Below are 15,000 nucleotides of genomic sequence, written 5' to 3'. Positions count from 1 at the left end.
ATATCAGCTGATCGCGCGCCTGTAATCTAAACAGAGTTACGTGGCAGTGCTACGTAACAATGACAACAACTGTTTATCAAAATAATTTCAGTGTGGAACGTGGATGCAAAACATTCCGAAAACGATGTGATAACGATAGTGTGGACGGAGATCGTTTTCATTGCGGATGTGCGTTTTTACATTTACCCGGGTTAGTGTGGACGGGGCCAACGCAAATGACGCACCGGGTCAAAGGGTACTATAGAAGCACGATTAATGTGCGTTAATTTTTTGAACGCGTTATTTTTCGGTGATTAATTGATCGAAATGAACGCGTTAATTTGACAGCCCTATTATACATATATATATATATATATATATATGACACTGATGAACACATTTCCAGCGTCAGAAATGAAAATCCATTCATTGTACTGTCTCGAAGTCGCCCGCCATCTCTTTCCCCCCGTGGCCCTCTCTGTTTGGACCAGTCAAACATTACGAGCAACACCGGTGGTTTCATGCAAATTAAAAATGTGCAAATGAAAAGGATATTGGAGCCGAACATAAATAGATGGGGCGAGAGAAGTTTTTGTTTCCTCGCTAAATATTTTCCCCTTTGGTCTGCGTGCCCTTACCACTTCAGTGCAATCTGGAACATCTGTTGAGTTCACCGCGCAGTAAAAGTAGCGAGACGGGCAACGAAAATTACCCCCCCAAATTACCCCCCCCCCCCCCCCCCCCCCCTTCTTCACACACACACACACACACACACACACACACACACACACACACACACACACACACACACACACACACACACACACACGCGCACACACGCACACACACACACTCCCCAGCAAGCCCACCGCCTCCCCTCAATAGCCCGCTACCTCCCACTCGCCCACACATTTAGCGTTTCTCTCTTTCTTTTTTTGGTATTCTTCTCCCTAATAAATGCTTCAGAAACGGGTAGTGGTCTAAAAATAGTGTGCGGTAATGCTAAATATAGCGCCTGGTTTGGACGACAGTCTTTGCCAGGAGAGGGAAAAAAGAATAGAATAGAATAGGCGTGGACTCTCTCTCTCTCTCACACAAAGTTTCCTCTCTCTCTCTTTCTCTCGCTCTTTTTTTCCTCTCTCGGTTTCTCTCTCTCTCTCTCTCTCGTGCTCTTGCACGCGCTCTCAGCTCCCTCCTCTTCTTTGTGCTCTACAGTGGGGGCTGTTTTTGATATGAAGTGTGTAAGCACAGTGGTGGCAGCACCCGGGCCCTTTCGTTCGGCCTTCCTCCTGCTCCGATAATCGACCATGAAGTATCGCCCTTGGCAACCACATGCACATGACCATGGATCTGAGATCCAGTTGTGCTCATAAACATTTGATCTCGTCGGATAAAGAACTCCATTAGTTTAGGCTTTCATTCATTTTGTGCTTGTTTTTTTTTTATGATGTTATTTTACCAAACACAGTGTGTGTGTGCGTCTGCGCCTTTCAAACCTTTTAACGACTCAAGAAGCTGTGATGAATGAATATGACATCTTAAGTAATAAGATATGCAAAATAATCTCAAGCGCATTTGTTCTTGCAAATGTTCTTAATTTGTTTGCTAATGAGGTAAAAATGCTACAAACAATTAATTTTACTTAGAAGACTAAGCCGCCTGGAAGCAGATGACAGGAAGGTACACTACGGTACCCTATCATGACACTACCTAGAAAAGACAGAACCTTAGAAGGACTAACTGATATATTGTGTTTGGAATGGCGTCAAAGTGTTTTTTAAGGTCAGTATGGTGAAGCGGAAGTCTGAGGTATTTCAAAAAACATCAACCAAAAAGTGGCGGTTTTAAAAATAGCCCATCTGAAATACGTGCCAATATGTTGTCCGTGTGGTGGGGTGGTGTGCAGAGGCAGGCCACTTCTGAGGCTATACGCTGCCGAAGACCCAGGCTTTTCCACGACGCAGCCCCAAACAATCCACGGCAGTCATTAAGATGAAATGATGCCCTGTTCTTTGAAACTATTTATGGAAATTTCGGAATAATGAACATCTATTTTTATAGATGGCATTCCCTTGGCCATGCCTGGAGCTTTCTCCACCGCCCGCCCCTCCAACCCACCCCCTTGGTCGGGGCTAGGCCAGCCAGCCAGCCAAAGAACCCCACCCCAACCACCCCCCCCCCCCCCCCCCCCCCCCCGGACCACCACCACCCCCCTCCTGCGGTGGCCGTGTGAGCAGGCTGTGGAAACTCAAGGTCACGATATAGAGGTCACCCGGCTGGTCATTGTTATTGTGGGCTTCCCTCGGGCCCGCTTTCCTGTTGTGGAGCGACCCGATAAGAGACACGCGGACAAAAGACGATAACTGACGTAGTGGCATGATTGGTGGGGTGGGGAGGTCGGGGTGGAGGGGGGGGGGGGGGTGGGTCACAAAGAGGAGGGCAGAGTTAAAGTTGACCCAGCACCATCATAAAACATGTCCCCAGACTTCATGCCTATTGCGATTATTCAGAACGTGAACGTTAAAGGATTTACTTGTTGATCGAGGTTGCGCTCATTATACGTCGCAATTACTACAATTAGAACTGTGTCATTACTCAAATTGCTCCAATGGAAAATCCATAAGCAAGCCTTTTCAATTTCTACGGCAACTTTTTTGGATCCGTGATTCAGTTTATTTCATTTGATCGCTTGGAGGGGAAGAAAAAAAAAAAACACAATAGCGCCCCTATTTACGCAACGTTAATGGAGACGAATTATGTAACTGTAGGGTGTAGAAGGGAAGAGCGGGATGGTAGGTTAAGGACTCATAAGCACTCTCTTTATCCCGTTTTCACTGAGCTGGCATTGTGTCTTGCCATGTCTGTCCGTGTAATTATACAGCGTAGCGACCACTACTCTGAATGACCACTTTGTTCCTCGCCTCTCAGATGCTGCTGTAGCAAACAGCGTTGGACTCTGACATGTGCTCCGTGTGTGTCTCCTCCATATGGGGAACACTGGCCCATCTGGTAGCATGGTGTGTGCTGGCGAGCTCAGCCTGCCTCTCTGCGAGCTCGGCCCTACCCCGTCCCCACCTCTACCGCCACCACCACCGTCCCTGCCTTCAAATTGTCGGTGGTGCAAGAGAATGGTGGGAAAATATGTGGCGAACGCACACGACGCAATGTCGATGGGCAACATCGAGGTGTGCAGAGCAACCCCACTCTCCCTCAAAATCCCGTGTCACTCTTGATTGCTATTCGTTATTCCTGCCTCCATCTCTCTCTCTCTTTCTGTTTTCATGTTTTTTAGCGTGTCCTTTGTAGTGTGTAGTGCAGTCCAGAGTAATCCCAAGACAGCTAGTGATGTCCCCGTCGGACAGTGTGAGTTTTTTTTTCTCCTACTGAACATGCGAGCGGGCTTACAGCGGGATGACGGATGCTAGCCATTAGCTTTTGATTCCTGATTATAGTGCAGTGGGGAACAGGGGGTCTGCGCCGCCGCCGCGGCCACCGCCGCGACAGCACATCCTGAGACAGCGCTTCGACTCTGCTGCGGGGCCGCTTTTGAAATGTTACCTCAACCCGTTTAGGGAGAGTCAAAGACGACGTCGACGATGATGATGATGATGATGATGATGATGATGATGATGATGATGATGATGATGACTGAAAGAACCACCGGGGGGCTTTGATTGGGGGAGTTAAGCCCGCCCGAAAATCGCTAACCTACAAATCAATCCTACTCCCCCCCCCCCCCCATCTGTCCAAATAGGCTCTCGTGCACACGCACACACACACACACACACACACACACACACACACACACACTTACACAGCACCTAGCCGGCATCCACGGGCATGCCCCTCGACATGGTGCTGGCATGTTCAGGCCATGCTTCATGAAACTGTGGCCTTCCTTGCCTTTGGTCTGCCATCTGCTTCCAATGAGCTGAGCCAGCCTGATCCCTCTGATGTTCTCTCCACCCTGGAAAGCAGAGAGAGAGAGAGAGAGAGAGAGAGAGAGAGAGAGAGAGAGAGAGAGAGAGAGAGAGAGAGAGAGAGAGAGAGAGAGAGAGAGAGAGAGAGAGAGAGAGAGAGAGGGAGGGGGAGAGGGGGAGAGAGAGAGAGAGAGAGAGAGAGAGACAAGGGGTAGTTGGACAGACAGGCAAAAAAGACAGAGAAGACAGAGACAGAAAGAGCAAGAGTGAATGTGAGAATAGTGAGACCGGAGGGAAGGGATGGAGACAGTAAGGCACGGTAAAACATGACTGTAAGCTGAATATACTTGCCTTGTGACACTGCCAGGGGTGTTGATCCGAAGGGGATACATTGGATGACCACTACCATCTGTATATGTTTTCTGATAAATAGGGTCATTTCTCATTCCAAGAGAACCAAGCTGTGCCATGGCCAAACTGCACTGGTGACATGTTGCAGTTTGGAACTCCGTAAATGCAAAGCGATCCTCTATCATCCCTTATCAAACCTACAAAGCCCCTTTAAACCCCCAATGTGTACCTTTTACGCCACCATAATGTAGGATATAAATCGAAACCCCAGCCAGATTTTTTCATGTTGATCCAGTTAAACCTAAGTCTTCAGGTCATCCTCTGAATGTACAGTATTCAACAGTCGCATTTCAGCGACCTAGATGGGTTGATTTAAATGTTGTTGCCCATAGCATGAAATTACATTTTCAGTCAAATGATTTTGAGCCCCTGTTTTAATCCCCTTTGAATTGTCCTTTGGGGTGCTGAACCAGTCTTTGAGAATTACCCTGAATCCACCCTGGAGACGTGTTCACACAGTGCCAAACCCTACACACAACCTGACGTCATAGACCTTGAGGAGCAGCACCTCCGTGTCTGACGGATATCAGCCTATATTATATTCTCGTTTAATAGTCTCGTTTAATGTTCTGCTCTCAATAAATCTGCCTGAAAGACTGTAAGACCCATGATTGTTTAAAAAGCAACGACATACATATAATTACAAACTGTCTGTTTTACTTGCTCCAGGCCTCCGAGTCCAACACAGGACATCCTCAGGGTAAAATTCATCCATTATCTACTCACTTACTCTTTGAATAAGGTTTATAATAATTTTGTTGTTTGGTTTTTCCTTCACTATTATACTGCCAGGCATTGTATCGAGCAACAATAAGTGTCTGATCTGTTAACCGTTGCCATAGACACTAAAAAGGAGTGTGTCCTCACAGCAGCTAATGACGATCACCGCCTGAAAATAAAGAGACGCTATCGAGCCAAAGCATTGCACTCTTCTGAGTAGAGAAAGAGGGGGGGAGAGGGAAGGATGGAGGGAGAGAGAGCGAGAGAAAGAGAAAGCGAGAGAGAAGGCTGACACATACAGACAGTTTTAGCAGCAGACCAAAAAAGATAAGGGAGACAGAAAGAGGAGGGGCATGGTGGGGAGAAAGAGAGGGGTGGTCCGGGTGTGTGAACGCAGACCGGAGGAGACCCTTATATCGTGGCTTGCGTTAGGCTCCAGCTGTCCCTAGCAGTCCCCTTGCAGGCCTGCCCGGAATCCGTACTCAAGCACCTTTCCTCTTCTTTTGGGCTTTAAAGAGGTCACATGTATGTGCCTCTATGCTAAAAAAAAAATTGGCTTGATTATCAATTTAAAGTGCATTTTCAACAAACTCGGCTCCCAGAAGCACATTCATCTTAAGCTGGCCCGGGTCAGCTTTACTCAACCCAGTAGGCGCAGCCCGCCCCGGGCCAGGCCAGTCCGGACCCAGCTGTGTTGGTTCCGTCCTGAAGGCTGGGCAAGGAGATGGCGGGGGAAGTATGTAGGACGCAGTGTCTACACAATGTGCCGGCTTCACACGGGGCCCCATGACAAGTTAAGTCAGGAGGGACCGTCATGAAGAAGGAGTTTAATTAGGAGCAAGCCTCCGATGGGGCCTGAGACAGAGACACTGTGTGCACGGTTCTTGCCGATTTCCCTCTCTCTCTCCAATGTCTCTCCTCTTCTGTGCTGTTCACTCCTCGTCTCCTCCATGCTCTGCTCCTCGTTCTCGTCTCTTCTCTCCTCCCTCCCCGCTGTTGTCTTTAAAAATCCGTTCCTTATAACATATAAAAGCACGATAAATGATACAATTTCTGGATTTACTCTATCACTATTTTTTAAGGGGAAATGCTTAATATGTAAGCATTTTCTTTTGCTTGGCATTCATTTTAAGATTCACACTTATGGCCTCAGTAAATGGACATTGCCATATTTGATAAAGGTTTAATTCCCGACAAATAGTGGTGATAGAGAGAGCAGATATGAAGGCAGAAGAGGTGGTCTTGGGGGCGGGGGGGGAGGGGGGTGTGGAGCGAGCTTAGGACTAGAGACGCCAGAGGACCTTTTAAGGCCGCAGAAACACTCACGAGGGAACGGATTGGCTGCCGTGCGCACGGGTCAGCGTTTGGCAACAGGTGCGATAAGCTTAAACAGGTGGACATATCTGAGAGGGGTGACATAGTGCCGGCGCATGGCGACCCCCTCTCCATGCTCCATGCAGGCGCCGAGCCTGGCTGTTGCTGCCCCCCACCCCCTTCCTCCTAGGGGCGGGGGGTGGGGGGGGGGGGGTGGGGGGTACATGCTCAAAAGTCATCTAACACTCGCACCCCCAGCTCCCAGCAACCCCCAACAACACCCATACAACCCCCCCCCCCCCTGACACAACTCCATATCCCCTCTATTCGTAGCTCCGTAACAGCACCATTAAGCATCACCCCCCCCCCCTCCCTCCCACCTTCCTTCTCTCCAGCTCTTTCAACACCACCCCCCCCCCAACCCCGCCCCTACTTAAACACACCCACACTTCAGGGACCACCAGCTCAGTAACCCCATATGGGTCTCACCTTAACCCAGGCAGCATCACACCCTCTCCCAACACCAGGTGCGACCACACTCTGTGCTGCTGCTGCTGTTGTTGTTGTTGTTTTTTCACCACCTGAACAGAACTATTATTCTGTGTCTTGTTGTTGTTGTTGTCAGAGTTGTTTCTCAATAGACGCAGGGTTCTCTGATGAACTGGTGAAGACCGGATCTTCAGCTTTTGTCAGTTCGGTATAGATTCTGGCATTGGAGGCAAGGCCAGAGGGAAACTACAGATAAGAAATAGAAAGATGAGGAGGAAAAAACGGAACACTTTTCATGCCTTTGCCAAAGAAGACAGCACACTAGACCTTTTACACACTTTGTTCTTTTGACGTATTTACTTCACGTCGGGGGCAATAGTGCAATATTTCACCACACGGTTTAGGTCAGAGCCAGGGTTTTGTTTTGGTTTTTTTTCCACTGCGATTTCTGCAGTTGATTTGTTTGGTATGATATCCGGAAGACTTGTCAGCGAGATGTGAGAGGCGCTTTGATACGCGCGTCCTCTGCCTTCCACTAACTTTGGTGGGTGGGTGGGTAGTGGGTGGGGGGGAGCAGGGTGGGGTGGGCAAGTGAGGATCCAGCACGAGAGGAAAAAAAGGAGAAGGGGAGCCAGTCGATGTTGACATCCTTACAGTGGCTGCCTCATCGCGAGACGCCCCGAGGAATCAAACAGATCCTTGCGCATAAACCACACAAACGAGACCCTCTGAGTTCACTAAAACCACGCGGAGAGCGGCGCTTTGTAGCGCTGACACAGGAGAGACGGCGAGGTTGCTGTTTGTTTTCTAAACTGGTAGATCACTCCTCTCCGTGCTGTTGTGATGGAGACGCCGCTGCCGCCTCTCATCTCGTCCGTGAGCTTCAAGAGAGAGACAAATAAAACCGGAGGACACAGAAGAAGTTAACTAAGATGAACTTATTTCAACGTCTCCTCTCCTATTTTTCCATGGCTCATTCTTCGTCTCTTCTATTTTATTTTTTTTCTTCTTCTTCACATTTCACACCCTCTCGCACACCCACACAGACACGCACGCACACACGAACAGACGCACGCGCACACACACGCACTCAAACACACTCATTCCCCTTGCATCCATCTCTCCCTCCCACACACAGACGCAAATACACACACACATTTGCACACATACACACACACACACACACACACACACTTGATCAGCATCAAATACAGGGTGTGCTAAAGTAAATTTAATTATGTCCGTCTGATATGGAGCTTCAAATGAAAGTGAGAGAGCGCCGTGTGAAGAGACGTCTGCGCAGACAAGAGCAGACCCACGATATTCCTCCTGTAGACTAATCTCCTTTTATTAAAGCCATCCGCCAAGGAGCGGGAGAGTGAGAGAGAGAGCTAGAGAGCGAGAGAGAGAGAGAGAGGGAGAACGAGAGGGAGGCGGGAGAGAGAGGAGGCTGGAAGGGTGGGAGGAGAGGTGTGTGGGTGGGGAGTGGGGGAGGGGGGATTTTGATGAGATCGCAGCTACTGTACTTAGTTTTTTTCTCATTTTTTTTTCTCTTTCCTTTGTCTCCCACTGTACAATGCAAATTAGTGCCGCGCCCGTTGGTACAACCCCTGCTCACTATTGCAAACATGCCACCTTGCTTTCACACAAAGTTATGGGCTTTGAAAACCCAATCCTTATTGTTGTCAGCAACATCCGACGACAGTGCAGAGAGGCATATAGCTTTCTCTCTCTCTCTCTCTCTCTCTCTCTCTCTCTCTCTCTCTCTCTCTCTCTCTCTCTCTCTCTCTCTCTCTCTCTCTCTCTCTCTCTCTCTCTCTCTCTCTCTCTCTCTCTCTCTCTCTCTGTGTGTGTGTGTGTGTGTGTGTGTGTGTGTGTGTGTGTGTGTGTGTGTGTGTGTGTGTGTGTGTGTGTGTGTGTGTGTGTGTGTGTGTGTGTGTGTGTGTGTGTGTGTGTGTGTGTGTGTGCCGTTGGTGGGAGAGGCAGAGTGAGGTCTGTGCTGCCCCGCTCTGGCTTCTCCGGTCTGGCCACTCGAGTAGGGGCAGGTGGCCATCAGGTGGCCAATACAGAAACTGCTTCTTTAGAAACACACATACACACACTCACACACAAATTCTACAACAAGCTCAACATCCTATATGCTCCTACACAGTATGTTATTAAAAAACTGATATTCCTGTGCTATATCACTGCCCCACATATTTATTTATTTTTAAATGTAGAGGAAAATGTATTTTTGAGGACCAATGTCGCTTCAATTGAAAGAGGAGTCTGTGGGGTATGTGTCTGTGTGTGTTTGTGTGTATGTGTGTGTGTGTGTGTGTGTGTGTGTGTGTATTGTCATCATAAGTGAACATGATTAAAGCCATTCTTGTGCCATCTTGTGTGTTTATCTGCATGTTTACTTGCAGTCTGTTGACAAAGCTAATCAAATGATGTCCCCATTTCACCATTTGTTGGTGTTGTTAAGAATGCAACCCCTCACAAATTAACAACACCATGAAGACATAATCATTATCGTCTATGTTTGGCATGTATGTATGTACTGTATGTACGTACAGCTGAGATTTCTGAAGCTCTTCGTTTCTCCGCGTTGCTTTATTTCAGCCAAAGGTCGGTTTATTTAAAAATTGACAAGCAAAATCACTTGGTCAGAATCCAATTATAAAAGGTTCAACCACTCACATCACATAATCGCAGAGCCCCAGCTGTGTTCCAAGGGTAGCTTTGCCTGCATGCCATACTTCAACCGCTTTGTGCAACTTGCTTTGTCCACAGACGTTGAGAAAGAAGGGCCTAAATGGCTGTGACAGCCCAGACCCCGATGCGGACGACTCTGTCGGCCACAGCCCCGAGTCCGAAGACAAGTACAGAAAAATAAACGAGGATATAGACCTGATGATCAACAGACAGAGATTGTGTGTAAGTACATCTACAGATATCTCCATACCTTCCTCTCACCTTTTTTTCTCCCTTTTTTTCCTTTTTGTCTTTGTCTCGTTTTGTGTTTGTGTTTCCGGTTCCTGTCTCCTTTCCGTCGTGGTGCTGGTCACCTGTGTTCCCTGTTTTCCTACGTTCCTACCTTCCATACCTCCTCCTCCTCCTCCTCCTCCTCCCCACCACATCCATGTCCCGGAACCTGTGTCTCTGCTGGGTGCCGGGGGCGTTGGGTGGTGACCTGGCAGGCGCTAAACAAGAAGGAGAACAAAGGCGGGGAGAGCCCGGAGCTCGAGACCGTGCTCACGCTCACGCCGCGAACCGAGGAGAAATACAAACAGATAAACGAGGAGTTTGATCAAATGATTAAGACGCATAAGATACCCGTAAGTACCGGAGTTTGGGCGCTGTGCCGCCGTCTCCTGAAGGCTAACAGGATGCGGAGTGTGAACGATAACCTACTCAGCTTAACTCTGCTAACCGCCATTGTTTACCCGCGAGGGAAATAGTTTACTGGAATGTCATTGGGCATAACAAACGATAGCTAAAAACATAAAGCAGCAGTCCCCTTCTAACAAAAACAACTGTTCCTTTTATTTTGCCCCGATATGTGACAAGCAACAATCATCACATTTGACAGGGATTTATCCACAGCTACTTTTTGGGGTTTCTTTCTTTTGCTCAATTTGATTGTGTGCTTTCCACCAAAGAGACATTTTAACCTCATTGGCATCCCAGCCTCAACCCCCTTACCCATAATGCCTTGCTTGGCTCTCAGGGGAGGTGTGGTCTGCATGTGCTTTTGCTTTTTCTGCACCCACACACAGAGCTCAATCACCCGCAACAACACAAGGACAGCTGCTGTGGTGATGAAATGGCAGCAGACATACACACACACGCACACACGCACGCACGCACGCACGCACGCAAAACCCATTTTTTTCTGCACATTACACAACGAGGGGAAAAATCATTATCTCGCCTCAACCTACATCAGTGAAATAATGAGGCTAATGAAGACTACGTCTAATTGTACCGCCTCAAACTCAAGTCGTCTGTCGCGGATGGGCTAGGAGCAGGTTCCTAGCTGCTGGCGTCCACAGCATATGCAGTCGTTTTAAACAGGAGAACATAACAGAACAGGCCCGGGGGCGCCGCCACCACATAAACGAATGCATCTCTGAATCAAACGTCGACGGGGCTCACGTTGCCTCTCTCCCCCCCACCGAAGCACCACATTGGATCGGTTAGCCTCCCAGCCGCACCGGGGTGAAACCAGATAATTCTGCAGGCGATCCCCTCGGAGAACAGAACAGTGGTGTCTGAGAGGGGCTGTGGCGTGACGGGGGGCCCTGTGGTTTGAGGCGACGGGGTGGGGCCGGGGGGGTAGAGGAGCCGAGGTGGTCTTGACAAAGGGGGGTGCGTGGGGGGTAAGGATGAGGTTGGGATACGGGGGGCTCGCTGAGGGGGATGGAATTTAAACAGCGGTGAGGGGGGGGGTTTGGGGCGGCCTCAACACACAACAAGTGGCAGTTCAGCGTGTGGTCCGGGTAGCTGCCAAGCCCTGGGCAGGACCCTTGGGGCGCAGGGCGGGGGGAGGGGGAAAGGCGGGGACTGAAAACAGGAAGGATGGCACCAGTGACATTACAGCTATGGGGTGTTCCATTGAGACCCCAATGCGCACGCCCCGCACTGCTCCCTAGACCGCAGAGCGTGAAAGGAACTGCAAAGAAACTAAAACAGAATGAGCGATAAATACTGTTTTTTTGCTTTAGATTTGAAGAACAAACTAACCTGCCTAGCTTAGCCCATTGCGGCGCGAGCAGCCACTGGAACCCTCTATTGAAGACAAAAGAGAAGCCACCTTTGCATTATAAAATATGATCCCCCAGTAAGAGCAATGGCAGCGAATTAAGAAAGAAAACCAGGCAGGAATGATACCTCCCATCCTATTGGTGCAGACCGATATTCCCACTGATGAGCGAGCTCCATTGGCCCTGGGACACATGGCAACCATTTAGTTCTCTATTTTCTACTTCCTTAAGCTAACAGGCAGGATCTCCCACTTCCAGGGCACTCCTGAGGTTAAGCCCCTCTGCCAAGTGACACAATAAACATGACAAACTAGACGCCAGGGGCAACAGAGGCCTCCGTGCTCCTGGCTAAATCCGCCGCTGATGAGGGTATTGACTGATGGCTAGCTTGGCGATACGTAGCCATGCTAAATGCAGTACCCACCCCCCCCCCCCCCTCTCCCCTTCCTTGTAACAAAGCCGCTTGTACAGCTGCCGGACTGACTGAACTGTTGACGTGCAAACAGCAGGACGCCACTGGCCTTTCTCCCAGATAACCATGGCTTTCTTATTTCTGTAATGTTATAAACCAAGTAGGTCCCTTTATTTCTGGATTACATATAACCCCTCGCATTTAAAAAATACATAAACAAGCGAAGGAAGTTTGCTTTCCTGGGTCAACCTTTGGGGTGCCATTAAAACGAGAATTGTATTAGAATGTCAAGGCATCCACTTGGAATGGAAGACACCTTTTAGTAATGAGGATTCAAAGTGAGTGCCCACGCTTATCTTCTTTTGGAGTAATGTTCATGCCTCAGGTTCTCACGGGATGATACGATTTAGAGTGTCCCCAGTCCGTTGTAACGCAGTTCTTCAACGGTTGCACCCTCGTCCTCTTTGTCTTTGTTCTCTAAAGTGGTCCTCCCCACCATTTATCTCAGTGGGAACTTATGTGTTTGTGTTCAGCCCTTTGTCTCTCTGTTCTTGGTGTTCCCTCAGTCTCATATCCCGCTGGGTCTTTTGGGCCGTGGTGCATCTATTCCCTTTGGCTCTTGCCTTCTGTTTGGTGTCGTTTTGTTTCAGTTGTGGCCGTGTTTCATTCTCTTACTAAAGTGTCTGAATTAAACACAAGGCTCCCTCTCCCTCTCTATCACCATCTCTCTCTCTCCCTCTCTCGCTCTCTCTTTTTCTCTCTGTCTCTCCCTCTCTCTTTCTCTCCCTCTCTCTCTTTCTCTCCCTCTCTCTCTATCTCCCTCTCTCTCTCCATCTCTTGTCTATTCAGCAGGGCGTGCCCCAGTCCAACTACGAGATGCCTGTGTCCATCCCCGTCAGCAACCAGAACAGTCTCATCTACAGCCATCCCGGCGGTTCCCTAGGCAACCACAACCTCTTGCCACTGGCGCACCACGGCCTCCAGAGAAACAGCATGTCCCCCGGTGTCACACACAGACCCCCCAGTGCAGGTAACGCAGATTGGGGTCTCACGTGCGCGTCTCTCCGCTCATCACATACGATCTGACACTTGAATCTCTGTTCTTTTGTGGATTTATTTTGAGTCGTCCAAAATAAAACAACAGCTGCCCAAAATCCCATATTCCGTTATTTCCTGTTTTAATGACATCAACGAACGTACATGAGATTTAAAAAGGAATCACCCGTCCAGCGGTCGGATAGGTTCCGAGTAGGCCTCTATACATAGTGTGTCTGCCCCTATGAATAGGCCTGGAATAGCCAATGACATAAGCAAAAGAGCCCCATCGGTTTGTTATTGTTGTCCAGGGGCGTTATTCGGTCGCTCCAGTCTCTAGGCTTCTGCCCGCACCCTTACCCTGTCATTACAACTGGATGCGGCCCGCGCCAGCACAAACTAAATGGGAGTTTTTGGCGTTGGCAATGTCCACACCAAACCGCATATTTTCTCCCCGGGCCCTCCCACTCTTCTCCTGCTCTTATGGCTTTGAGAAAAAAATAATGTGGCGTTTTTCTTGGACGGCACGTCCACGTATTCACCAGCCAGTGTCCGGTCCCTTAGAACACTGCGCTTTTTAAGGGAGAACAAACAATGTGCTTTTTTTGTGTGTTTTATGCCCAGTGCAATTATATCATGTGTGCAAAGACACACGTACTCACTTACACGGACATGTCCGGGCAAATGTGCACTCTCACACACACACACACACACACACACACATACAAAGACACACACACACTCTCTCATACACAGACAGGAAGAGACACTCACACACACACAGACACACACTCACTCCTATAAAAACATGTTCAGCGAGCGGCCGGCTAGAATGAGAGGGGCCGTACTGAATGTAATTTGGGTGTAAAAGAGGTAGCTTCACCCTCTAATGGTTCTCTCTCCCTTTCTCTCTCTGCCTTTTCTTCCCTCTCCTTCATCTTTCAGGTGGCCTCATGGGTGCTGACCTCACTACTGGCGCAGGCACCAGTGCTGGTAAGAAGGCCTTCTGCTTTTCACACACAGCCGTGTACTATCACACATGAGCGCACAGGCGTGCACGCGCACACTTACACACACACACACCACATACACACACCCACACCTGCAGTGGCATACACACACACACACACACACACACACACACACACACACACACACACACACACACACACACACACACACACACACACACACACGCACACATACACACACGGATATACACACCTGGAGAGGCATATGCACACAGACTCACAGACACACACGCAGACACAAATACACACACATACACAGTGCCCACTCACCCACCCTGGACCATAAAATGCATGACTAATAGTAACCCTAACCCACATGGAGATTCTGCCCGTGATGTGTTGATGTTAGCGGTCTTGGAAATCTTCTGGGACTGTTTGCACAGCGCCGGTGCTGTGACACATCCTGCCTGGTCACAGCCATTAAACAGTAGGACAAGTAGGGGGGTGGGGGGGGAAATAAATGAAATCACATTACAGAGAGGATAAACTGACAACAAGTCTTCCGCGCTTGGCGGAAGACACACCGTGTGATCCCTGACTTTCATTCTTGCTCTCTAATTCCATTTGCTTTGCTTTCGCCCGTCACCCACTCACACACACACACACACACACACACAAACACACGCGCACACATACACACACACACACACACACACACACACACACACACACATGCACAAACACATGCTCAACGAAACATGCAGAAAACACCCACGCGCGTTTTCTTTCTAAACACGGCTTATTAATGGGACCCGGCCCCCCCCACCCACCCTCGCCCTGTTTGTTTCCACTACCTCCCGGGTGCTGAAAGTAAAACGAAAGTGACAGCCCCCCACCCCCCCACCGCCCCCTTGAGGTAGGTTGTTATGCTACATAAACTCTTTATGCCGGCTATAACGGCTCTCACATGTCCCGCGGCGGCGAATCCAATCCGGTGT

General features: G+C 49.1%; 1 protein-coding gene across 7 annotated transcripts in view; it reads left to right on the top strand.

The window, feature by feature from the left end:
* The window catches only part of mef2cb (myocyte enhancer factor 2cb), a 70,991-nt gene that overhangs the window by 44,460 nt on the left and 11,531 nt on the right, over positions 1-15,000 (top strand). For 3 of the 7 annotated variants that reach the window (XM_030359752.1, XM_030359749.1, XM_030359750.1), the window contains exons 4-6: positions 9,612-9,755; positions 12,846-13,026; positions 13,977-14,024. In XM_030359752.1, coding sequence (XP_030215612.1) covers positions 9,612-9,755; positions 12,846-13,026; positions 13,977-14,024 — 373 coding nt within the window. Of the gene's footprint in view, positions 1-9,611; positions 9,756-10,018; positions 10,157-12,845; positions 13,027-13,976; positions 14,025-15,000 lie in introns of all 7 variants that reach the window. The other 4 variants (XM_030359755.1, XM_030359754.1, XM_030359753.1 and 1 more) reach the window with 4 other exon arrangements.

This window comes from Gadus morhua, chromosome 6, assembly GCF_902167405.1.
Source record: "Gadus morhua chromosome 6, gadMor3.0, whole genome shotgun sequence".
NCBI classification, from domain to species: Eukaryota; Metazoa; Chordata; class Actinopteri; order Gadiformes; family Gadidae; genus Gadus; species Gadus morhua.
Note: the sequence above shows the minus strand (reverse complement) of the source record. Positions and strands in the feature narration are given on the sequence as shown.